We start from the raw sequence: 27,326 nt of genomic DNA, 5'->3' as shown, positions 1-27,326 counted from the left end.
TTTTGGAGTGTTTCATCATGAGTCCACTAGAAATATGATTGGTTTATTAAAACGATGAACATTATTAATTCTTTCAAAGTTATTTGTCTTTATCAAATTGTTGTCATTTAAATTCTTCTCCTGGTTCTGTTCATGGTGGGTCATTTAAAAAAAATAGTCCCAGGTTTTTTGGAAACCATCCCTTTAATAATTCATTATAGTAAAAAAAAAATAAAAGCATTCCTTAACATCTATCTATCGTAATATGAAAAAATGCACTACGTCACTATTGATTAGAGAGATGCAAATCAAACCAACTCTAACATTACAGATAGGCTAACATTACAAAACAAGAAGATGATAAATGTTGAAAAAGATGTGGGAGAGTTGGAACACTAACTCATTGTTGGTGGAGATGTGAGCTGATCCAACCATTCTGGAGAGCAATTTGGAAATACGCCCAAAGAGCTACAAAAATGTGCATACCTTTTCACCCAGTAATATCGTTTCTAGCACTGTATCCCAAAAACATCATAAAAATGGGAAAGGGTTCCACATGTACAAAAATATTTATAGCAGCTCTCTTTGTGGTGGCCAAAACCTGGAAACCAATGGTATGTCCATCATTTGGGGAATGACTGAACAAATTGTAGCATACGAATGTAATAGAATACTATTGCTCTATAAGGAACAAAGAAGAGGAAGACTTCAAAGAAGCCTGGAAAGACTTATATGTGCTGATGCTGACTGAAAGGAGCAGAACTAGAAGGACTTTGCATACAGCAACAACCACAGCATGTGAGTAATTTTTCTGGTAGAGTTAGCATTTCATTGCAATGCGTGGACTTAAAAAATTTCTAATGGACTCTTGAGAAAAAATGCCTTTCATATTCAAAGAAAGAACAATTGGATCACAGAATGAAGCAGATCATTTTCTTTTGTGTTATGTTTTGTTTTGTTTTGTTTTTTGCTTTCTCCCATTCATTTTTATTCTTCTATTCAAGGTGACTATAGTGAAATTGTATTTAGTAGGAATATATATGTGGTACCTATATAAGATTGCAAGCCTTCTTGGTGAGGGAGGGGGGAAATCTAAGATATATGGAAGTGATTACAGAACACCGAAAACAAATAAAATAATTAGTATAAAGAAAGAAAAGAAATAATCCCTCCCTTAATCCACACTCCATCTAATTCCCCCTTGGTCCTTTTGCTATTTCCAGGTTGAGTGACAGGTATTTCTGTATCCCATTTGCCATGAATACCTTTCCTTCCACTGACCAGTTCATTTGAAAGTGAGTTGGAAGTATCAGCAGCTCCTCCCAAACCCCTCCTCCTTGTTTGCAGACTACTGATTATGTGAGCTATTTTTTTCATTTAACTCCCTTTCCCTTTCCTCCTTTCATCTCAATGACACTGATCTACTTGGTATTCCCTGAACAAGGTACTCTACCTCTTGGCTCTGGGCATTTTCTCTGACTATCCCCATGCCTGGAATGCTCTGTTCTCTAATCTATCTTTGCCAATTGCCTCCCCTTGGCTTTCTTTAAGTCCCAGTTAAAATCCCAACTCCTCTTTTAGTGTCTTCCCTCTTTTATTTATTTCCTATTTATCTTGTATAAAGTTTGCACAAATTTGTCTGCTTCTTTTATCCTCCATTACATTGTGAGTTCCTTGAGAGCAGGGACTATCTTTTGCCATTTTCTGTTTTCCCAGATTTAGAACAGCACTTGCCATAGAGAAGGCGCTTGATAAATGTTTACTGACCTACTGACTGAAGAGTACATTCAGGTAAGGTTTAAGGTTGTACTTGCCTCTCTATTCAACTGTATTGCATACTTCTGAATAAATTTTTTTTTGCATATCTCAACGTTGTCCATTGTGAATTTAGCTTGGCACCATGCTCTCATTACTTCACCCTGGTTTAAGACCTTCTCTCTCTGTCTCCCTAAGCAGCCTGGTTCTCTCTCCAACACACCTGTGGTAGATTTGGTGCAGACACTTGATTGACTTTGGGCTTATTTCAGCTCAGTGTTCCTGAGCTCAGGTGATCCATCAGCCTCAGTCTCCTTTAGTAGCAAGGATTATAGACATGTGCCATCATAACAACCGATATCTTAGCCCAGACGGTTAATGGTGAGAACTGAGGTTCATACTTCTTTTTTCAAACCTTCTCATAGTTCCTAGAGGCTCAACTTTGAACTTGTAGATTATCAGAGATGATTTTTTAATGTTTTAAACCACTGATTTAAACCACCTGTAGACTCTATCTGCATGGCAGCCTGATGACCACCAGCTCCCCCCTCCCTTTCCAACCTGCAATCCCTCCCATCACAATTCCTGATTTAGCTTCCTCCAATCACACATTCTAATACCCTCCACTGTCATTATCTCAAAATATAAGACTTTATTAAGTTTGATGATTTTATTTTTTTAAGCATTCTGTTTTTAAAGGTATCATAAATACCCCTTTTCTACATAAAAATTTGACAAATACACTTTGTGATTTATAAGATGTTGTTGGTTGGTTCACTGTCAGGATCATCTGGAACTTTTTCACCATATTCTCCCTCCAACCGGATATAGTCTCTGATGCCTGGGAAATTGAAGTTCATCAAAATAATTATAGTAATACACAGTAACAATCACAGTGCGTGAGGATTTTCTCTGATAGACCTCCGCCTTCACAGCAACGCAAAGACCTAAAAAATTCTCAAAGGACTCTTGAGGTGAAAGGGAAAGGGCACCAACACAGCCTATAGTTAATCGTCTCAAGGCGTCCCAAGGGAGAGAAAGTGCACTGAACTTCAAAAGGCGTCCCTTGTTTCAGGGGAGAGTGCCAGAGCCCATTAAAGGCTCTGTCCAAACCCCAGTAAGCGTTCCTTTTGCTGAAGAGTTGAACCTCAACTATACGGCAAGGAGAGGGGAAAGCTTAGCAAGCTTAAGGGAAAAGAAAGCTCACCTTCACTTGGAGAGGGCTTGAGATGTCATATTATGCCCTGGAGGAGTCGCCAAAAATATGGTGAGGGTCAAGAAAGGTGCAGGAAGCACTAGCGATCCCTGTCAACCTAGTCTGGAAAGAATTCACTGGACTCAAACAATCTTAAGTCAAATAGGCAAAACAGTCCATTATTATTACACTTTTTAGCGGGCAAGAATACTTAGGGAACCTGCCATTTAAAGGAGATATAGATAAAGTTTATACAGATTATTGTATAGTAAGATGTGTGCCAAATACACTAACTAGGTATTCTGTGGTGTGATTAGGGAGTAGTCAGTTCTTAAAAGAACATGTACTTTTGGTATGTTCTGTGCAGGTATTTTACCCAATATTCATCGGGAAATAGCCCAAGGGGGAGCTACATGGAGGTGTGGTCTTAAGTCTGAAACGTCACTAAGTCAAACGATAGTCAGGATCGATCATAAAAAATCATACTTCTGTCATCAATGTCTTCTTAGACAAGATTAATGTAAAGGAGCTCACATAAATCTAAGTTGAAGATGCATATCACTGGTCAGTGAGGAATTAATGTCTCTATGAACCAGTGCACAGCTAGTTTAGTCAGCACGCAGCTGGCTCTAAGTGATAAATTCTATAGGTGCAGCTGGCTACTATGGTAGGAAGGGAGATAACGGTTCCTGCTGGGGCAGGCTGTCCTTGAACTGGAGGGAGACTGACTGAGAGTGTTTTCAGGTTAGAGACAAATGTGATTTTTAAGAGAAATGTGATTTCTAAGAGAAATGTGATTTTAGAATTGGGGTCCAAGCACGTGCACCCAAGCACCCCATCATAGTCATCCACCAATTGTGAGTCCTCACTGCATTATTCCTGCTCTCTCAGGGGAATTTGTGTTTAGCTCCTCAACCACAGCATGAAGTCTATGGAATATTTAGGGTCTGGTTCTTCCTGCAGGCAGGACTGATGTGGGTAGAAACAGTGCCCTGAGAGGTAAAGTAATATTGATTGACTTTGTGAAGCCCCTGGTGCCCTAAAATCTCCCCTTACCACAACCTCCCCTTATCCTGGACCATATGATTGCCCATTCCTGCCTCTGATCCTGGGGAAACAAAAAATTCCTGTTCATACCCCTCATCCTGGGGAATGGGATTTCCTTACCATGTGTCCATCATAGTCCTCACCCTGTGTCTTTATCTTGCAAGACTTACCCTAGATCTCCTACACCCACAAGGAAAGCCGAAACTCATGCTACATAAAGCTGGTGCTTTTCCTAAAGCAAGGCCTTTATTTAGCTCCTTACTAAATCTCAGCTTCTGCATCAATAAACCTCCCAATGGCTACAGAGAAGATCTAAGTGAATTCATTCACATTTTGAAGCAGTTCCCCCATCTCTCTTTCTTCAACTGGACCTGAGAGAATTCCAACACATGTTGGAATGATTACATGTAGAGGGCATGGCAGACATTTTGATGATCTGTTTTCCTGGACAAACATTGGTCACTACAATTCAAACTGCTGCCTTTTTTCCTCTGTTCTCTAAGATGGTGTCTTCTTTTTCTTGACACCATTGCAGTCATAGTCTGTGGATTCTCCTGGTTCTGTTTACTTTGTATGAATGAGGAGCAAACAATGAATGGGAAAGCTTTTATTAGACTTTTATGAAATGAACTGGGAATACATTTAGAAAAGTAAGTCTGTCCTCAAGGAGTTTATATTTGAAGACAAAAAATAGAGGACATTCCAACTGTGAGTCAGATGTAAAGAGCTTCATTGACCTCAGGGTGCAGCATACAAAGGACCACAGCTGAGTATTTCTTAGCAATAAAAAGTTCAGAGGTTTCACTCTGGTGCTAGAGTTGGAGTTTCGCTTTTAAGCAAGGCTCCCTGGCTGAGGCCAGAGTATTTGAGGCTGAACAGTGAGGAGCCAATTTCCAGGAAAGAAGGAGGGAAAAGATAGCGAGTTAAGAGAAGGCTTTGGAGGATGCCTTTAGGAGGGGTTGGAAGGAAGATCAGTCATGTTGGTCACGGTCCATGGTCTCTGCCTCTCATTATACACACACACACACACACACACACACACACACACACACACACACACACACACACCTCCACTGTTTAGATTGATCTGGTCATAGTAGGTGCCATGGCTGCATTGACATTGAGACTGAAAACCAAAATTGTTCCACCTTCAGGGTAGCAGTCTTGTCTTTTATGGAAATGGTAGCATGTTGAAAGTCTGATCTCACAACCAAGCTCTTGATCATGAATAGATCTTTCCTGTCATCACAGGATTCCCATGTGAAGACAGGAATAGCCATTTCCTACCTTCAGCAGGGGGGAGCAGCTAGATGGTTAAGTGAATAGAGTGCTGGGTTTCGAGTCAGGAAGACATGAGTTCAAATGGCCTCAAACATTTTCTGTGTGACCTTGAGCAAGTCACTTAACCCAGTTTGTCTAAGAGCCGACTAGGTGACTCAGGGTGTAGAGTGCTGGGCCTTAGGAGTCAAGAAGCTCTTAGTTCACATGGCCTCAGACATTTACGACCTGTGTGACATTCTGGTCCCACAGCTCCTCATCTCCACAGAGTGGGAAGGCAAGCTTCATTTCCTAAATCTCTTGGACTAATCTCGAAGTGTAGTCGTCACAATTACAATGCTACTGTCTTTGGGCATTTCATTTCCCCTGTGATTTTCCTTTTTTGTGCTGTCCTCCTGGTTGTGTTCACTTAATTCTATTAGTCCACATACTTTTTCCCATCTTTCTCTGAATACCTGTCATGCACTATTCCTCTTTTGTTTTCTTTTCCATTTTTTTCAGACCTGGGATTTTACTAGCAATTCTAGGTGTGTTAACTCCTTCCACTTGTGTACATTCAACAACTCATCTACAAGCTTAGGGGCTTATAGGAGAGCTGCCTCAGAAGTCTGAAAGGTTAAATGACAATCCAATGGTTACACAGTTTGAATATGGCAGGGTAAAACCTGAACTCTCATTTTCCTGAACTCAAGGTTGGCCTTCTATCTACTGTGGCCTCCTGTGTCTCATCATTTTTTTCTGTGCAAATAATCTATCACTTTCATGTAGGTATGTATTAGGTACATTTTTAAGAATTTATTTTATTATTTTTTTTTCAGAAAGAAATCTACATTTTCTCGTCCAATTGACCTACTCCTCATTGAGAAAGAAAGCAAATCAAAACTCCTATGATATGCTTGTCAAGTCAAGCAAAATAAATGTCTGCATTGGCCATGTTAAAAAAAAGAAAATAGTCTCATTCTGTACTCTAGCCTTACTTATAATCAGCTGAACCTGGCATATCTTTTCCCAAACAACTGCTGTAACTCCCTCAGCCCCCACCCTAATAAAAGCATCAATAGGGCAATTGCAATTCTGCACAGGCTGGGCTCGAACCCAGGGCTGCCTGGTTAAGGCCAGCTCCACCTTCCCTGTGCCAGGCTTCCTGTCCCAGAGGAATCATTGCCCTGTCCTCTTGAAGGGAGAATCAGAGGGGAGAGGAACCTAGACTGCGTTTGTCCCAGGGCGTCCATCAGACATCAGAGCACCAACATGGTGCTGGTTTTCAGTCTGGGCTTCACAGAATTATTCATGGCTGGCAGACACTTGGGAAGTTATCGAGACCCAAGACTGCGTTGTACAGAAGAAGAAACTGGGGCTCAGAGAGGAAGTGCTTTGCCCACCTTCAGAAAGGGAAACAACAGAGCGGGTCCGGGATTCGACATTCGAACCCAGGTCCTCCCAATCCACATGCCCCACCCTCCCCTTAGGTCTCACCTGGCCCCCATCGCCTCCCCCCTTCTTCTATAGATCCTGTCACAGCGCGAGGCTCCACAGAAATTCCAGCACAGGAAGCAGCCTGCCCAGGGCTCAGCCACCCTCGCGATCTGGAGCTGTGAACGGTTCCCGCGGAGAGGTAACTGCCCTGGCACATGCGCACTCACCCAGGCTTAGCTTTACCGTTGGGCCCATGCGCGTGACTCCTGCATCTGGAGAACGTATGCGCATTTCGGTCCCCCTCGAGGCGTTGCTAGGGCTACAGCCGTCTCTAGGATCGATTCCTTGCTGTTACTGGCTTAGGAGTCACTTCACTTGGAGCCTCTGGCAGTTGACGTTTTTTTTTGGAGAATAGGTGAGGGCCCAGAGAAGGCCAATACATCAAGGGACAACTCCTCGTGAGTTCCCCCACCCTCTCTGTGACCCCCTGCCAACATGAAGAAGATTTTTAACATCTTTAGGAGGAGCGTTCTGTCCCCATCTTCCTCCTCCTCCTCGCCCCCGCGCAGGGACAGCGGGGTCCCACCCTTCGGCCCGGATTCTTACATCATCAGAGTCAAGGACCTCGGTAAGATACACAAAGCTGCCGCGCTTGGAGATGTGAAGAAGGTGCAGGAACTGCTGTTGCACGAAAAGGCCGGAGTCGACGATCTGGACAAAAAGCACAGGTGAGAGGGCGGTGCGGGAGAGTGAAGGGAAGGCCCCCAGGAACAGCCTCAGACACCGCCCCCCCTCCACGGAGGTGCCTGTGCCTTGGCTATCCCTTGGCCAAGCTCTTCCCCTCAGCACCTGGGACAGAGCAGGGTCAGGCTCTGCCTGCTGGAGAGTGGATCCCAATCCTGACTGCTGGCGTCGCCTCCCCCTCCTGCCTACCCATTTTGAAAGAAGGGAAACTCCTTCACTTTACCCAGTCTCCAGCTGACTTCCCCTTTCTCAGTGGTGAGGTCGGAGCAAATGCTACCCTGTTCTAGTGAAATGTTGTTTTCAGCCTTTCAGTTGTGCCTGACTCTCTGGGAAGGCTTTGGGGGATTTCCCTGGCACAGATACTGGAGTGGTTTTCCATTTCCCTCTCCTGGTCCTTTTACAAATGAGCAAATTGAGGCAAACAAGGTTAAGTGACTTACCCAGGGCCACACAAGGAATATTTGCCTAAGGCTAGATTTGAACCCAGGAATATGAGTCTCCCTGATCCAAAGCCAGCACTCCTATCCCCTGGGCCACCTAGCTGCCCCATCTGGAGAAATATGGTCACTGTATGTAGAGTGTAAAAGCAACAAGGCAGAAACGTAATTTCTGCTTTTATTAATCGTGTTCTACATGTCAGGCACCCAGCTAATCACAACAGATAGAAAGAAATCTGGAGGCTGTCTCTGCTTGCTAGGAGGTCAGTCGAATGGAGATGGTAGTCTACAAGGGAGGCTAGGAAGGAGAGGATCAGATACTTAGGAGGAGATCTGGGAAAAACTAGTGTTACAAAACGCAGACAGTAGGGAATATCAAGCAGACAAGTGTTCTAGTTTAACAAGGCTTCAAAGAGATCAAGTAGGATGAGAAATGAGAAAAGACCATTAGATTTGGCAGTTAAGGCAGCATTGGTATCTTTGGAGATTTTAGAAACCAGACTAATGTTAAAAGAAAGAGTCCAGAAAGGAAGTGGAGACACAGGTTTTCAGGGATCCTCTTACAGCACAAATTAGGCAAAAATGCCAAGAGAGATGTGAGATGAGAGTGAGGACAGGTTGATGAAGTAAAAATGTTTTGGGGAATGGGGAAGGAGGGACGTAGCCAGTAGGCAGGGAAAGATTGAAGAAAAACGAGAATAGGAATGAGAGAGGGGTGATATGCTGGAGGAGATAAGATAGAATGCGATGACTTGGACCTATAGAAGCATTTTCATGTGGGATGAATGAAGGAGGAGATACTGACAGAAGGCATTTGGATGATGTTAGATGAGAAGAAGGAGGGAGAGGGTGGTCTCAAGTAATGGCCTCAATTGTTTTCAGCCAAATATGAGACAAGATTTTTAGCTGAGGAGGTGCAGAGTGAAATAGGGAGCTTTGAGAAGGGATGAAATGGTTTGGAAGAGCAGCTGTGGTAAGTGTAAGGTGACCAGTTTTTCATGTGTAGTTTATTGAATCAGCTTCCTTACTCTCTCAGCATACCTAATATAGCTATCTGATTAAATGTGTGTGTTTGAGTTTCTCATGGGGTATGGACTGGATATATGGCGTCATGGTATAGGGAACTCCCTTTGCACTGCAGGCCAGTATCTTTCAGCAAATTAGAATCTTAGATAGTTGCTTAGATCCCTGAGAGGTTAAGTGACTTGCCTAGGTCACACTGCCAGTGTGAGTCAGAGGTAGTTCTTGTCATCTCCAAGGCTAGCTTCCTCTCGCCTGTTCTGTACTGTCTTTCTGGAGTGTAATTAACGACGCAAGCAAGGGGATCTTTAAACATGAGTCACAGAAATTAGCCATAGGAAAATTAAGTTCCAAGTGTACTTATAAAGGACATATATGTTTTATTTTGTTTGTTAAACATTGGAAATCTGTGGAATCCAGGATGGGCATTTGATGGTTCCCAGTGCATGATTCACTTTCCCCAATCTACGTTTGTACATTTTCATAATTGTTGAAAATATACAAAAATTATTATATGTGTTCTTAGAAACTACGAAACGCTGTCCTGTTGTTACCATACCCCTATGTTGAATGTAATTGCCAACATTAGTCATTCATTACCTTTCAAAATTAGAAGTGATAACTACATTTTGAGTTTTTATTCCTATTTTCGCTTATTCTAAAAGCCAAGAAATGCCAGTACTGGCATGATCCCTGTGAACCTCTGCCTTCACAATTACAGGCCCAAAGTAGCAATGGATGAGAGAGAACAGCCTCATAGGTTAAAGCAACTGAGGCACTGGCTCATTGAAATGGCTGAAGTCAAAGGCTTTCATTATTGTCTGGCTGTCCTCATTGACCTAGTTCTGATACATATGCTGTGATATGCAGACTAATATAATAACTTTTTCCCTTCCCATAAATATATATTGTTTTGTTGAGATGGTTATTAAAAAGCATTTCAGCAGAGTAATGATAACGGAAATGAGTGTAGTAACCTATTTGTTTAATATAAAAATGTTGTCTAAAACTGAAGAAAAACAAAAACATACAATCAGTCGCTGTGCAGTTTAAAAAATGCTAGTCCCTTTTCAAGGTTGAGATACTTTTCAATGTGTTCAGTCGTACCTAAAGAAGTGAACCCTAGCCCGTTGATCCTGCATGGTATGGCAACTAGATAATTATTGCCTACTTGGAAGATTAACTGTAATTACCAAGAATAGAGACATTCCCAGAATGATGAATGTTGTAATTGCTAACAGCAACTACAGGTGAAGTGAGGTTGAAAGTTGTCACAGACTTTTGTCGCCCCTGTCTTCCTGGTTATATTCTTCCCTAAAATACACAGCAACCATGGAGCCCTCCCCGCATAGTGCCACTCAGTTAATATGATGGCTGACCCACTATCTTTCACTTTCATCATCTTTCCCCCAACAATGAACATTTGAGGCTGTTTTGCTTCCTTCCGTTCTCATTTCTTTCACCACTCATAACTAAGTTTGTTATTTCTCAAATGTATATCAACACATGTTTAATTCCTTCCCCTCTCTTATCAGTGCCGTCCTAAGAATATCTCTATGTACCCAGGCTCTTTTACCCTGCTTCCCTTTTCCTTTCCTCCCTTTTATGAGTAAAATGAAATCCTACCCTAATCATAGCTGATAGGGATGGAATACATCTGAATTAAGAAGAATTAGTGTAGATGGCAGAGTAGAAAGACACACGTATGCTAGCTCCGAACACACAGCCCATAAAATGTCTGTAAAAAAGAACTCTCAACAAATTCTGGAGCAGCAGAAGCCACAGAACAACGGAGCAGAGGGGCTTTCTGTTTCAGAAAGCCCTGAAAAACTGATGAAAGATCTGTCGCGCCCTGGACCCGGAGCCCAGCCCAGCCCTGCCTTGGCCTCAAGGCACCGAGAGGAGCAGATCCGTCCAGGCTTCAGGGAGGGAGTCTCCAGCGGCTTCGCAGATCCCTCCACCCACAGGCGCCAGGGTGAGTGAGGGAGTCTTTTTGGCTTGCCAGGAGGGGAGTAGGGAGTCTCCATAGCTCGGGCTCCCTTGGGAGGCAGCAGTGGGGGCAGAAACGGACAGGGGCTCCCCAAGCAGGCAGGAGCCCTGATCCATTGTTGAAGGTATCTGCATAAACCCCCTGAGGGAACTGAGCCCTGTGTGGCAGTCCTGCCCCACCTGAGCACCTGAACTTAATCTCACACTGAATAGCAGCCACGTCCCCGCCCAATGCACTGTGGCTGGGAAGCAGCATTTGAATCTCAGACCCCAAGTGCTGGCTAGGCGGATCTGGAGGCAAAGTGAATGTGAAGAGGACATTCAGAAGTGAAGTCACTGGCTGGGAAAATGCCCAGAAAAGGGGAAAAAAATAAGACTACAGAAGGTTACTTTCTTGGTGAACAGGTCTTTCCTCCCTTCCTTTCTGATAAGGAAGAAAAATGCTTACCATCAGGGAAAGACACAGAAGTCAAGGCTTCTGTATCCCACCCCACCCAATGGGCTTGGCCATGGAAGAGTGCAAAAAGGATTTTAAATATTAAGTTAGAGAGGTGGAGGAAAAACTGGGAAGTGAAATGAGAGAGATGCCAGTAAAGTATGAAAAGCAGGTCAACACTTTGCTAAAGGAGACCCCCCCCCAAAAAAAATGCTGAAGAAAATAACACCTTGAAAAATAGGCTAACTCAATTGGCAAAAGAGGTTCAAAAAGCCAATGAAGAGAAGAATGCTTTCAAAGGCAGAATTAGCCAAATGGAAAAGGAGGTTCAAAAGTTCACTGAAGATAATAGTTTTTTTCTAAATTAAAATAGAGCACATGGAGGGTAATGACTTTAGGAGAAGTCAAGAAATCACAAAACAAAACCAAAAGAATGAGAAAATGGAAGATAATGTGAAATACCTCATTGGAAAAAAAACTGACCTGAAATATAGATCCAGGAGAGAAAATTTAATAATTATGGGTCTACCTGAAAGGCATGATCAAAGAAAGAGCCTAGATATCATCTTTCATGAAAATATCAAGGAAAACTGCCCTGAGATTCTAGAACCAGAGGGCAAAATAAATATTGAAAGAATCCACAAATCCCCTCCTGGAAGAGATCCAAAAAGAGAAACTCCTAGGAACATTGTGGCCAAATTCGAGAGTTCCCTGGTCAAGGAGAAAATATTGCAAGCAGCTAGAAAGAAACAATTCAAGTACTGTGGAAATACAATCAGGTTGACACAAGATCTAGCAGCTTCTACATTAAGGGATAGAAGGGCTTGGAATATCATATTCCAGAAGTCAAAGGAAGTAGGACTAAAACCAAGAATCACCTACTCAGCAAAACTGAGTATAATACTTCAGGGAAAAAAATGGTCTTTCAATGAAATTGGGGACTTTCAAGCATTCTTGATGAAAAGACCAGATCTAAAAAGAAAATTTGACTTTGAAACACCAGAATGAAGAGAAGCATGCAAAGGTAAACAGCAAAGAGAAGTCAGAAGGGACTTACTAAAGTTGAACTGTTTACAGTCCTACATGGAAAGACAGTATTTGTAACTCTTGAAACTTTTCAGTATCTGGGTAGTGGGTGGGATTACAGACACACACACGCACATGCACACACACACACAGAGGCAGAATGCACAGAGTGAATAGAAGAGGATGGGGTCATATCTTTAAGAAATGAAATTAAGCAGTGAGAGAGAAATATATTGGGAGGTAAAAAGGAGAAATGGAATGGGGTAAATTATCTGTCATAAAAGAGGCAAGTGAAAGACTTTTTAGTGGAGGGAAAAAGAGGAGACGTGAGAGAAAAACATGACATTTATTCTCATCACATTCCACTAAAGGAAGGAATAAAATGCACACTCATTTTGGCCTGAAAACCTATCTTACAATACAGGAAAATGGGGAAGAAGGGGATAAGCAGGGTGGGGGGGATGATGGAAGGGAGGTCATTGGGAGGAGGGAGCAATTTGAGGTCAACACTCATGGGGAGGGACAGGATCAAAAGAAAGAATAGAAGCAATGAGGGGTAGGATAAGATGGAGGGAAATATCGTTAGTCTTATGCAACATGACTATTATGGAAGTCATTTGCAAAACTACACAGATATGGCCTATATTGAATTGCTTGCCCTCCCAAAGAAAATGGGTGGGGAGGGAGGGATGAAGAGAAGTTGGAACTCAAAGTTTTAGGAACAACTGTCTAATACTGTTCTTGCTACTTGGAAATAAGAAATACAGGTAAAGGGGTGTAGAAAGTTATTTGGCCTTACAGGACAGAAGAGAAGAAGGCGACAAGGGCAGAGACGGATGATAGAAGAGAGGGCAGATTGGTGATAGAGGCAATTAGAATGCCCGGCGTTTTGGGGTGGGGGAAGGGGACAAATGGGGAGAAAATTTGGAACCTAAAATTTTGTGAAAATCAGTGTTAAAAGTTAAATAAATAAATTTTTAAAAAGAAGAAGAGGAATTAGCGTAAACTGAATGAAACAATCTCCAATTTATTTTAGCTTCTTTCACAATCTCCATTATCAAAGGCTTCATTTCTTCTACACCCTTTTCCCTTTACATATTTTTCCTATTTCCTTTTAAATATTTTCAAGAGATACAGTATTAATATTCAGTTTTGTTTTCCTGTTTTATGTAATTACTCATTTAAGATAACATTCTCTTTGGAAAATAGTTTTTGACTGTGGATAGAGTTTTGAACCTGGAAGGTCAAGAAGTCCTGAATTCAGATTCATCCTCAGATGCTTTCCAGTTGTGTGACCCTGATCAAGTTACTTAATCATTATTTGTCTCTGTTTTCTCAACTATGAAATGAGGCTAATAATGGGGCCTACTCCTCAAAGTTATTACAAGGGTCAGGTGAGAGAACATTTATAAAGTGCTTAGCGCAGTGTCTGGGGCATAGTGGATACTTGCTACTTGCTAACTGCCTTACTTCTCAGGCATCATCCAAAGACATCAACATTGCAGCTGGAAGGATGGGAAAGGAAGAGATCTGTTCCCTCTACCTATGTGAAGAAGGCATGAGGGAAAATGCAAAAGGGGAGTTCTGCAGAACAAGGAAATATTAACGATCCATATGTGAATATGTAGATCCACATTCAGAAATACTTCAGAAACACATGATTTTGTTGGTTTGGATATTCCCTCCACCAATACATACAATGACCTTTTTACAACTTAGTAAATGATCCGTCAGAGGCAGCTAGGTAAATCAATGGATAGAACACTGGGGCTGGAGTCAGCATGATTCATCATTGTGAGTTCAAATCTGGCCTCAGAGATTGATTAACTATGTGGCCCTGGGCAAGTCACTCAATCATATTTGCCCTAGTTTCTTCCTCAGTTAAAATGAGCTGCAAACCACGCCAGTATCTTTGTCCAGAAAAGCCCAAATGGGCTTCACTAAGAGAACATGACTGAAAAAACTAAACAACATCGCTGATTTTGAGATTTACTGTTGATAACCAATTCATCCTTCTTTAACCAAACTGGTGATATCTTTATGAGCTTAGTTAAGTTGTTCTGTGGACAGCAGACATACCAGGCTCTTACCTTGCCAGCATGGTAGAGCTACCATAAACTTGTACCCTACTGGAGTAGACTTTAGCAACACACAGCCCCTTCACCTGTCCAGTTTTGCATTGCAGTAAGGCTTTAGTGGATCATGCATACACGTTTTCATATGTGCTTGTCAAAATACACAATATACAAATTTGAAAGTGTTTTTTTCTGAGACAGCTGCCTTACTAAATATTTTGTAATTATGGATACTCTTAGTGGAAAAAAGTTGTTATGAGTCTTAACAGCCAGGCGATGTGATGCACACCTGTAATCCCATCTGCTATGAGGCTGAGGCTTACAGATCTCTTGTAGCCATGAGTTGTGAGCCGCAGTGGGTTATGCCATTAGGACGTCTGCACTAAGACTGGCATCAGCATGGTGAGTGTCAAGGTACAAGGGGTCATCAAGTTGTCCAAGGAGAGGGGAGCCATCTCAGGTCAGAAACTGAGTGAAGTTCCCATGCCAGTCTCTAGTGAAATCTTGATCTACCTACTATTTGTCCCCCAGGCACTTTTGTTCACCACGTCCAGTAATAAGAGCTTATGCATATTGTAGAGTTCTTCGGGTGACAATAGTGGCCTCTGATATTTATTTTGACAGTGATTTAAAGTTCAGGCACAATAAATAATAATAACAATAGTAATAATAATACAGTTTATGTTAGAACTACAGTACCTGCGTTGAGTACTGTTATTGCTTCATTGTCTATGGTGCCTTTTAGCAGGATATAGTTTCCTTCCTTTTCTCCTTTATTATTAGATCTATTTATGCTTTTGCTTTGTCTGAGATTAGGATAGCTCCCCCTGCTTTTGCTACGTCAGCTGAAACATAATATATTCTGCTCAAACCTCTTACTTTTACCCTGTGTGTATCCCCCTCTTTTAAAAGTGTTTCTTCTAAGCAACCTATTGTTGGATTATGTATTTTAAATCTATTCTGCTATCCATCTGCGTTTTATGGGAGAGTTCATCCCTTTCACATTCATGGTTGATTACTATCTGTGTCTTTTCCTCCATTTTCTTTCCCCCAATTTATGGTTTTAGTTCTCCCTTTACCCTCCCCCTCCACAACAGTTTTAATTTCTGACCACCGCCTCCCTCAGTCTTCCCTCCATTCTTTCAGCCTCCACTCCCTTTTGCTCCCTTTTCTCCTACTTCCTACATCTTCCCTCCCTTTTGACCTCCCCTCTCTTTTCTTTCCCTTTTCCACTCCTTCTGCCTATAGAGCTAGTTAGATTTCTATACTTAATTGAGTTTGTTGTTGCCTCCTTGGACCAAGTCTGATGAGAGTAAATCTCAAACACTGCTCATTTCCCTCCCCTCTTTCCCTCTACTGTAATATGTCATTGTGACTCTTTCTGTCATGTAATTTACCTTTTTCTTCCCCCTCCTTTTCACATCTCCCGTTACAATCCCCTCACACCCCATAATCACATTTGTTACCATCTCATCACTTAATTTATGCCCACTCTCACTTGTCATTGTATATTCCTTTTACATACCATAATAAATATATAATTCTCAAGATTACCAATATTATCTTCCTTTATGGAGATGTAAAGAGTTTACCCACATTGAATATCAAGTTTAATTTTTCCCTTTTTACCTTTTTATGCCTCTCTTTTTTTTTATTTTGTAATGTTTAACAATCACTGCCATACAATTGCTATTTTATCCCTTCCCACCTACACCCCACTACCCCCCTCCCTCCCCACGACTGCATACAATTCTGTATAGATTCTACATATACTTTCCTATTGAGTATATTTTCACTATAGTCATGCTATGTAGTCAGACTAAGATAAATGAAAGAAATCGTATAACAAATCAGAACATGATACACTAACATACACATACACAAACATGATCTGCTACAATGTGTGAGTGACTTCCATATTTCTCTCTCTGAGTGTGGCAGGCATTTCGCCTTAAGATCCTCCATTGGGATTTTTTTTTTTTTTGGTAAGAAGTTCTTGTATTATTACAAAAATCTCAGTCTACCAGAAAAAACTCTCACACACTGTGGTTGTTGCTGTGCATAAAGTTTTCCTGGTTCTGCTCCTTTCACTCAGAATCAGGTCATATAAGTCCTTCCAGGCCTCTCTGAAGTCTTCTTGTTCATCATTTCTTATGGCACAATAGCACTCCATTACATTCATATACCATAATTTATTCAGTCATTCCCCAATTGATGGACATCCCCTTGACTTCCAGTTTTTGGCAACTACATAGAGTGCTGCTATAAATATTTTTGTACATGTGGGACCCTTTCCCATTTTTATGATCTCTTGGGGATATAGTCCTAGCAGCGATATTGCTGGGTCAAAGGGTATGCACATTTTTGTAGCCCTTTGGGCATAGTTCCAAATTGCTCTCCAGAATGGTTGGATGCGCTCGCAGCTCCACCAACAATGAATTAGTGTTCCAACTCTCCCACATCCTCTCCAGCATTTATCATTTTCTTGTTCTGTCATGTTTGCCAATCTTATAGGTGTGATGTGGTACCTCAGAGTTGTTTTGATTTGCATCTCTCTAACCAATAGTGATTTAGAGCATTTTTTCATATGATTGTAGATAGCTTTAATTTCTTCCTCTGAAAATTGCCTGTTCATATCCTTTTACCATTTATCAATTGGGGAATGACTTGTATGATTATACATTTGGATCAGTTCTCTATATATTCTAGAAATGAGGCCTTTATCCCCGAGCTTAGCTGTAAAAATTCTTTCCAAATTTACTACATCCCTCCGGATTTTGGTTGCATTGGGTTTGGTTGTGCAAAAACTTCTCAGTTTAATGTAATCAAATTTATCCATTTTGCATTTCATAATGCATTCTATCTCTCCTTTAGTAAAGAATTCTTCCCTTCTCCATAGATCTGATAAATACACTATTCCTTGCTTCTCCAGTTTATTCATGGTATCAATCTTTATACCTAAATCATGTACCCATTTGGACTTTATTCTTGTGTACGGTGTCAGGTATGGGTCTATGCCTAATTTCCGCCACACTGTTATCCAGTTTTCCCAGCAATTTTTGTCAAACAATGAGTTCTTATCCCAGAAGCTGGGGTCCTTAGGTTTATCAAACAGAAGGTTGCTATATTCCTTGCCTACTGCATCTTGAGTGCCAAGTCTATTCCACTTGTCTACCTCTCTGTTTCTTAGCCAATACCAAGTGGTTTTGATAATTGCTGCTTTATAGTACAGTTTGAGGTCTGGTAGTGCTAGACCACCTTCCCAAGCATTTCTTTCATTAGTCCCTTTGATATTCTGGACCTTTTGTTTTTCCAAATGAATTTTGATATTATTTTGTCCAGCTCTAGAAAGTAATTGTCTGATAGTTTAATTGGTATGGCACTAAATAAGTATATTAATTTGGGTAGAATTGTCATTTTTATTATATTAGCACAGCCTACCCATGAGCAACTAATGTTTTTCCACTTACTTAAATCTGACTTTATTTGTGCAAAAAGTGTCTTGTAATTGTGTTCATATAATCCCTGGGTTTGTTTTGGCAGGTAGACTCCTAAGTATTTTATACTGTCTACCCTAACTTTAAATGGGATTTCTCTTTCTATCTCTTGCTGTTGGACTTTGTTGCTAATATATAGGAATGCAGAAGATTTGTGTGGGTTTATTTTGTACCCTGCAACTTTGCCAAAGTTGTTTATTAATTCTAGTAATTTTTTACTTGAATCTCTGGGATTCTCTAGGTAAATCATCATATCATCTGCAAAGAGTGATAACTTAGTTTCTTCTTTGGCTATTTTAATTCCTTGGATATCTTTAGCTTGTCTAATTGCTACAGCTAACATTTCTAGTACCATATTAAATAATAGTGGTGATAATGGACAACCTTGTTTCACCCCTGATCTTATTGGGAATGCATCTAGCTTATCCCCATTACATATAATGCTTGCTGAAGGTTTTAGATAGATACTGCTTATTATTTTATGGAAAGTTCCCTTTATTCCTACATTCTCCAATGTTTTTAGTAGGAATGGATGTTGTATTTTGTCAAAAGCTTTTTCTGCATCTATTGAGATAATCATGTGGTTTTTGTTAGCTTTGTTGTTGATGTGATCGATAATGCTAATAGTTTTCCTAATATTGAACCAGCCCTGTAGTCCTGGTATGAATCCTACCTGATCATAATGTATTAATCTCGTGATAAGATGCTGTATTCGTTTTGCTAGAATCTTATTTAAAATTTTTGCATCTATATTCATTAGGGAAATTGGTCTATAATTTTCTTTCTCTGTTTTGTCTCTTCCTGGTTTGGGTATCAAAACCATATTTGTATCACAGAAAGAATTTGGGAGGACTCCTTCTTCCCCAATTTTCAAGAATAGTGTATATAGTATTGGAATTAACTGTTCTTTAAATGTTTGATAGAATTCACTTGTGAATCCATCTGGCCCTGGAGATTTTTTCCTAGGGAGTTCACTGATGGCTTGTTCAATTTCTTTTTCTGAGATGGGGTTGTTAAAGTATTCAACTTCCTCTTCTGTTAATCTGGGCAATTTGTATTTTTTAAAATATTCATCCGTCTCATTTAGATTATCGAATTTGTGGGCATAAAGTTGGGCAAACTAGTTTCTAATTATTGTTTTAATTTCCTCCTCATTGGAGGTGAGTTCACCCCTTTCATTTATAATATTAGTAATTTGGTTTTCTTCTTTCTTTTTTTTAATCACATTGACCAAAGGTTTATCAATTTTATTAGTTTTTTCATAAAACCAACTATTGGTTGTATTTATTAATTCAGTAGTTTTCTTAATTTCAATTTTATTAATCTCTCCTTTGGTTTTCAGTATTTCTAATTTGGTATTTACTTGGGGATTTTCAATTTGTTCTTTTTCTAGCTTTTTCAACTGCAAGCCTAAGTCATTGATCTCCTCTTTCTCTATTTTATTTATGTAAGCATTCAGAGATATAAAACTTCCCCTAATAACTGCTTTTGCAGTATCCCATAAGTTTTGGTATGTTGTCTCACTATTGTCATTCTCTCGAATGAAATTGTTGATAGTTTCTACGATTTCTTCTTTAACCCAACCCTTCTTTAGAATTAGATTATTTAGTTTCCAATTGATTTTTGGTTTCTCTTTCCATGGCCTTATATTACATGTAATTTTTAATGCATTATGATCTGAAAAGGATGCATGGATTATCTCTACCTTTCTGCACTGGATTGTGAGATTTTTATGTCCTAGTACATGGTCAATTTTTGTAAATGTTCCATGTACCGCTGAGAAAAAAGTATATTCCTTTCTATTCCCATTTAATTTTCTCCAAAGATCTATCATATCTACCTTATCCAGAGTTTTATTTACCTCCTTAACCTCTTTCTTGTTTATTTTGAGGTTGGATTTATCGAGTTCAGAGAGGGGGAGGTTGAGGTCCCCCACTAGTATAGTTTTGCTATCAATTTCTTCCTTCAACTCCCCCAACCTCTCCTCTAAGAATCTGGATGCTATACCACTTGGAGCATACATGTTTAGTAATGATATTGCTTCATTGTCTATGGTGCCTTTTAGCAGGATATAGTTTCCATCCCTATCCCTTTTGATTAGATCTATTTCTGCTTTTGCTTTGTCTGAGATTAGGATTGCTACTCCTGCCTTTCTTACATGAGCTGAAGCACAATATATTCTGCTCCATCCTTTGACCTTTATCCTATGTGTATCCCCCCGTTTCAAATGTGTTTCTTGTAAGCAGCATATTGTTGGATTATGGCTTTTAATCCATTCTGCTATCCGTCTCCGTTTTATGGTAGAGTTCATTCCATTCACATTCACAGTTATGATTACAATCTGTGTATTTCCCTCTATCCTCTTTCCCACCATTTGTGCTTTTAGCTCTCCCGTCTCCCTTCCCCTCCTCAATAGTATTCACTTTTCTCCCCCTCCTCCTGCAGCCTTCCCCTCCTTCTTTTGACCCCCCTCCCTTTTAGTCCCCTTTACTCTTATTGCTTCTTTCCTCCCTTTTAGCTACCCTCCCCTTTCTTCCCCCTTCCCCTCCTACTACCTATAGAGCTAGTTAGGCTTATCTACTTAAGATTATTGTTCCCTCCTTTGAACAAATCAGATGAGAGTACCTCTCAAACAATGCTCATCTCCCTCCCCTCCTTTCCTCTACTATAGTTTTGTACTTCTTCCTGTGATATAATTTGCCATTTTCTGCTTCCCCCTTTCCACACCTCCTATTACATTCCCTTCTCATACTTAAATCATATTTTTGACATGACATCATTTACTTTATGCCCGTTCCCTCTACATATATCCCTTTTATCATAATAGCTGCACAGTTCTCAAGATTAACAGGTATCATCTTCCCTTATAGGGAGGTAAACAGTTTGCCCTAATTGAGTAGCAAGTTTTTGTTTTTGTTTTTTTCCCTCTGTTTACCTTTTTATGATTCTCTGGAGACCTGCATTTGAAGATCAAATTGTCTATTGAGTTCTGGTGTTTTGGTCAGGAAGCTCTGGAAATCCCTTATTTCGTTGAATGACTTTCTCCTTGCCTGAAATGTTATGCTGAACTTTGCTGGGTAGTTGATCCTTGGTTGAAGTCCCAACTCCTTTGCCTTACGGAATATTGGGTTCCAATTCTTTCGATCTTTTAATGTAGAAGCTGCCAGGTCCTGTGTGATCCTGACTGTGTGTCCTTGATATTTGAATTGTTTCTTTCTGGCTGCTTGTAGTATTTTCTCCTTCACTTGATAGCTCTGGAATTTGGCAACTATATTTCTTGGGATTTTGAGTTTAGGATCCCTTTCTGGAGGGGAACGGTGGATGCTTTCGATGACTATTTTGCCCTCTGAGTCTAGTACTTCTGGACAGTTTTCCTTGATGATTTCCTGGAAGATATTGTCCAGACTCTTTTCTTCATCATGGGTTTCTGGCAGGCCAATAATTCTTAGATTTTCTCTCCTGGATCTATTTTCCAGGTCAGTTGTTTTTCCAATTAAATATTTTACATTTTCTTCTATCATTTCATTCTTTAGATTTTGTTTGACTGATTCTTGTTGCCTCATTGAGTCATTAGTTTCTACTTGCCCAATTCTAATCTTCATCGTAGTGTTTTCTTCAGTTAGCTTTTCCATCTCCTTTTCCATCTGACCAATTTTTCCCTTTAAGGAGCTATTTTCTCCATTTAATTTTTGTACTTCTTTTTCCATTCGACCAATTTTCCCAGTTAGGTTTTGGGTTTCCTTTTCCATCTGATCAATTTTCCCAATTAGGTTTTGGGTTTCCTTTTCCATTTGATTAGCTCTTCCTTTTAGGGAATTATTCTCTCCAGTTAATTTTTGAACTTCCTTTTCCATTTCTTCAATTTTCTTTTTCAGGGTGATGTTCTCATCAGTGAATTCTTTTTTTATAGTTTTAAAATCATTGGCCAGTTTTTCTTTTATATCCTTCTTCAGACGTTCCAGGTAATCTAGTTGTGCTTGCGAGAAATTCATAGTCCCATCTGAGGTTTCAGATGGAAGTACAGTCTCAGCTCTAACCTCTTTGGTGTTTGTGTTTTGGTCCTTATCCCCATAGAAAGATTCTATGGTTTTTTCACTTTTCGTCTGCTTTTTCCGATTCATGATGTTGGCTGAGTGTTGTAGCTTTTGGTTCTTTCAGTCAGAAGGTACAGATCTTTAAGTTGAGCTGATGTGTGTCTGGGCTAAAAGCAGGCTTTTGTTTTTTGTTTCCCCGATCAACCCTGGGGTTAGCTTGTTAGGTGTGTGGGAGGTGTGGTCTGGTCTCAGGCTATCTCCTCAGCTGACTTGAGGCAAAGGCAAGGTCAGGGGATGGTAATCCCAGCTTCCCTATTGTCTTCCCTTTTCCCCTGGAGGGCTGGGGCACGCCTAGAAGCTAACGCGTGTTCCCGCCCCTCCTGGGGCTCGTCTCCTGGCTCTGAGGCTTGCCTGGGTCTCAGTGCGAATTTCTCTGCCCTGGGTCGTCTGTCCCTCCAGATCGCCTCCACCACAGTAGGAAGAATCCCCCTTTGCCACTTTTCCAGCCTCTGGTGTTATGAGACCACCCGCCCCCTTCTGCTGTTCCCGCTGATCCAGGATTAATCTGGGGAAGAATTTTATGGTTCCCTCACGGTCATCAGGGGGGAGGAGAGAGCACTTACTGATCACTCTGCCATCCCAGTTCCTGGAAGTTCAAGTAGTGACCCACCGAAGTCCGTCTTCAGGCTGAAGATTTCAAGGGCTGCTGTGCTGATGTCTGGCACTCAGCAGCTCTCACCGGCTCGGCCTGGCTTATCTCCTTCTCCGCTGGTCTCGCCCGCCACTCTCGGGCTCCTCTGGTCCCCTCCGCCCTGCCTCGCTGACCGAGCTGAGCTGTGCGCCGGGGTCTTACCCCCGTGGAACAGATCCCTCCCGTGGACCCTCCGGTCCAGCCTGGGCTCCTAATCTGTCAAAGTCCGTCACCCACTGGATTCTACACCTCCAAAGTCTGGTCAGACTCTCCCCCCAGAGATATCCAGAGGAGTTTTTCCAGGAGCTTAGGTGAGTCGTTGCTTTCACTCCGCCATCTTGGCTCCGCCCCTTCCCTTTTTATGCCTCTCTTGAGACTTGTCTTTGAAGATCCAATTTTCTATTGAGCTTTGGACTTTTCATCAGGAAGGTCTGGAAATCCCTTATTTCATTGAATGACCATCTCCTTGCCTACAATATTATGCTCAATTCTGCTAGATGATTAATCCTTGGTTGTAGCCCCAGCGCCTTTGCCCTACAAAAATGTCATCTTCCAGTTCTGATCTTTTAATGTAGGAGCTGCAAGGTCCTGTGTGATCTTGGCTGTAGTTCCTCGACATTTGAATTATTTCTTTCTGGCTGCCTACAGCATTTTCTCCTTCACTTTACAATTCTGGAATTTGGCAATGATATTCCATGGAAGATTCAGTTTGGGATTCCTTTCAGGAAATGATCAGTAGATTCTTTTGAAGACTATTTTATCCTCTGGGTCTAGGACCTCTAAGCAGTCTCCCTTAATTATTTTTTGAAGATATTGTCTAGGCTCTTTTTCATCATGGCTTTCTGGTAGACCATTAATTCTTAGATTTTTCTTCCCTGGATCTATTTTCCACGTCAGATTTTCCAATGAGGTATTTTACATTTTCTTCTATTTTTTCATTCTTTAGACTGCTTGACTGATTCTTGATATGTCATAGAGTTATTAGCTTCTAGCTGCCCAATTCTCATTTTTAATAGATTGTTTTCTTTCGTTCACATTTGCATCATCTTTTCCATCTATCCCATTGTTCCTTTTAAGGAGTTATTTTCCCCAGTTCGTTTTTTGTACTTCCTTTTTCATGTGTCCGGTTTCCCCAATTAGATTTTTTGCTTTCTTTACCATTTGTCCAAATTGCATTGAAATTCTTCTTTGAATTTTTTTTCATATTTTTTAAAATCAGTGGACGGTTTGTCTTGTACTCCTCTAATTTGTCTTTTGCAATCCTTCTTGAGCATTTGCAAGAATGCTCTTTGGGGGGTCGGAGCCAAGATGGCGGAGTAGAAAGACGCACATAGGCTAGCTCTGAACCCAAAGCCCATAAAATATCCGTTAAAAAGAACTGCCAACAAATTCTGAAGCAGCAGAAACCACAGAACAAGGGAGCTGAAGAGATTTCTGTTCCAGAGAGTCTGCAAACCTCTCACAAAAGGTCCTTCACGCTGCAGACACGGAGCCAAGCCCAGTCCTGCCGCGGCCATGTGGCACCGAGAGGAGTGGATCTGAGCGGGCTTTAGGGACAGAATCTCCAGTGGCTGCATGGGTCCCTCCACCCACAGGTGACAAGGGTCGGTGAGAGGGAATCTTTAGCGGGTCGAGAGGGGAGTGGGGTGCCCCCATAACTCAGGCCCCCTCGGGAGGCAGCAGCGGGGGCAGCTGCAAACAGGGGCTCCCCAAGCAGGCAGGAGCCCTGATCCATTGTTGAAGGTCTCTGCATAAACCCCCTGAGGGAACTGAGCCTGTCAGGCGGCCCTGCCCCCACCTGAGCACCTGAACCTAATCTCAAACTGAATAGCAGCCCCGCTTCCGCCCAAAGCCCTGAGGCTGGGAAGCAGCATTTGAATCTCAGACCCCAATTGCTGGCTGGGTGGCTCTGGAGGCGAGGTGAGTGCGAAGAGGAAGCTCAGAAGTCAAGTCACTGGCTGGGAAAATGTCCAGAAAAGGGAAAAAAAATAAGACTATATAAGGTTACTTTCTTGGTGAACAGGCATTTCCTCCCTTCCTTTCTGATGAGGAAGAACAATGCTTACCATCAGGGAAAGACACAGAAGTCAAGGCCTCTGTACCCCAGCCCACTCAATGGTCTCAGGACATGGAAGAGCTCAAAAAGGATTTTGAAAATCAAGTTAGAGAGGTGGAGGAAAAACTGGGAAGAGCAATGAGAGATATACAAGCAAAGCATGAAAAACAAGTAAACACCCAGCTAAAGGAGACCCAAAAAAATGCTGAAGAAAATAACACCCTGAAAAATAGGCTAACTCAATTAGCAAAAGAGGTTCAAAAACCCAATGAAGAGATGAATGCTTTAAAAAGCAGAATTAGCCAAATGGAAAAGGAGATTCAAAAGCTCACTGAAGAAAATAGTTCTTTCAAAATTAGAATGGAACAGATGGAGGCTAATGACTTTATGAGAAACCAAGAAATCACAAAACAAAACCAAAAGAATGAAACAATGGTAGATAATGTGCAATATCTCAATGGAAGAATAACTCACCTGGAAAATAGATCCAGGAGAGACAATTTAAAAATTATAGGACTACCTGAAATCCATGATCAAAAAAAGAGCCTAGACATCAACTTTCATGAAATTATCAAGGAAAACTGCCCTGAGATGCTAGAACCAGAGGGCAAAATAAGTCTTCAAGGAATTAACAGAACACTGCCTGAAAGAGATCCAAAAAGAGAAACTCCTAAGAACATTGTGGCCAAATTTCAGAGTTCCCAGGTAAAGAAGAAAATATTGCAAGCAGCTAGAAAGAAACAATTCAAGTACTGTGGAAATACAATCAGGATAACACAAAATCTAGCAGGTTCTACATTAAGGGATTGAAGGGCGTGGAATATCATATTCCAGAATTCAAAGGAACTAGGACTAAAACCAAGAATCACCTACCCAGGAAGACTGAGTATAATACTTCAGGAGAAAAATTGGTTTTTCAATGAAATAGAAGACTTTCAAGCATTCTTAATGAAAAGACCAGATCTGAAAAGAAAGTTTGACTTTCAAACACCAGAATGAAGAGAAGCATGAAAAGGTAAACAGCAAAGAGAAGTCGTAAGGGACTTATAAAAGTTGAACTGTTTACATTCCTATATAGAAAGACAATATGTGTAACTCTTGAAACTTTTCAGTATCTGGGTACTGGGTGAGATTACACACACACACACACGCACACACACACACGCACTCACACATGCACGCACATAGAGACAGAGTGCACAGAGTGAATTGAACAGGACGGGATCATATCTTAAAAAAATGAAATCAAGCAGTGACAGAGAAACATATGGAAACAGAAAGGGAGAAATGGAATGGGGCAAATTATCTCTCATAAAAGAGGCAAGCAAACGACTTATTAGAGGAGGGATAAAGAGGGGAGGTGAGACAAAAACATGAAGTTTACTCTCATCACATTCCACTAAAGGAAGGAATAAAATGCACACTCATTTTGGTATGAAAACTTATCTTGCAATACAGGAAAGTGGGGGATAAAGGGATAAGCAGGGTGGGGGGGATGATGGAAGGGAGGGCATGGGGAGGAGGGAGCAATCTGAGGTCGACACTCATGGGAAGGGACAAGATCAAAAGAGAATAGAAGTAATTGGGGGCAGGATAGGATGGAGGGAAATATAGTTAATGTTATACAACACTACTATTATGGAAGTCATTTGCAAAACTACACAGCTTTGGCCTACATTGAATTGCTTGCCTTCCAAAAGGAGGGGGTGGGAAGAGAGGGAGGAAAAGAAGTTGGAACTCAAAGTTTAAGGAACAACTGTCGAGTACTACTCTTGCCACTAGGAAATAAGAAATGCAGGTAAAGGGGTATAGAAAGTTATTTGGCCCTACAAGACAGAGGAGAGGATGGAGACAAGGGCAGAGAGGAATGATAGAGGAGAGATCAGATTGGTGATGGGGGCAATTGGAATGCTCAGTGTTTTGGGGTGGGGGGAGGGGACAAGGGGGGAGAAAATTTGGAACCCAAAATTTTGTGAAAATGAATGTTAAAAGTTAAATAAATAAATTTAAAAAAAGAATGCTCTTTTGAATTTTTGTCCATGCATATTCCCAATGGACTCGAGGCCAAGTATTTTCCACACGAGAAAGTATTATGGAATTTTATTGCAGAATGAAGAAGACTATTTCTTCGGGTGTTTTGTTTTGGTTTGTTTTTTCTCATGGTTCCTCCCATTCATTTTAGTTCTTCCACTTAACATGGCTAAGGTGAAAATGTATGTGGTGAGAATGTATGTGTAGAATCCATATAAGATCATACGCCATTTTGGGGCGGGAGGGGAAAGGGAGGTGGAGAAAAATCTAAGATTTATGGAAGTGCTTCTAGAAAATGGAAAATGAATAAATTAACTTAAGAGATAGTTTAAAAATCTACAGTATCTAATAATAGTACTTGAATTTTGTAATTTTCAAGCAGTCACACAGCTCTCTCACTTCCATAGGACACCACTTCACCTGGCCTGTGCTAATGGATATCCAGATGTTGTATCCCTCTTAGTAGAGAGAAAATGCGAACTAAACCCTCTTGATGATGAGGATCAAACACCTTTAATGAACGTATGTACTAGTTAAACTTGCTGGTCATTACTATGTAATGAGTTTTGATTTCTCTCTTTGAGTAAGAAAATATGCTTTACTAACTAATTTAAATATCA

General features: G+C 41.0%; 1 protein-coding gene across 14 annotated transcripts in view; it reads left to right on the top strand.

Annotated features, from left to right (window-relative positions):
* LOC140512549 (uncharacterized) overlaps nt 1–27,326 on the top strand; it is a 327,182-nt gene that overhangs the window by 213,498 nt on the left and 86,358 nt on the right. For 13 of the 14 annotated variants that reach the window (XM_072621712.1, XM_072621707.1, XM_072621706.1 and 10 more), the window contains exons 1-2: nt 7,166–7,398; nt 27,114–27,228. The exons of the other annotated variant lie outside the window; for it this stretch is intronic. In XM_072621712.1, the coding sequence (XP_072477813.1) occupies nt 7,166–7,398; nt 27,114–27,228 (348 nt within the window). Of the gene's footprint in view, nt 1–7,165; nt 7,399–27,113; nt 27,229–27,326 lie in introns of those variants that run through there. 14 annotated transcript variants of the gene reach the window in all.

The sequence above is a fragment of the Notamacropus eugenii genome, chromosome 6, assembly GCF_028372415.1.
Source record: "Notamacropus eugenii isolate mMacEug1 chromosome 6, mMacEug1.pri_v2, whole genome shotgun sequence".
Lineage (NCBI taxonomy): Eukaryota > Metazoa > Chordata > Mammalia > Diprotodontia > Macropodidae > Notamacropus > Notamacropus eugenii.
Note: the sequence above shows the minus strand (reverse complement) of the source record. Positions and strands in the feature narration are given on the sequence as shown.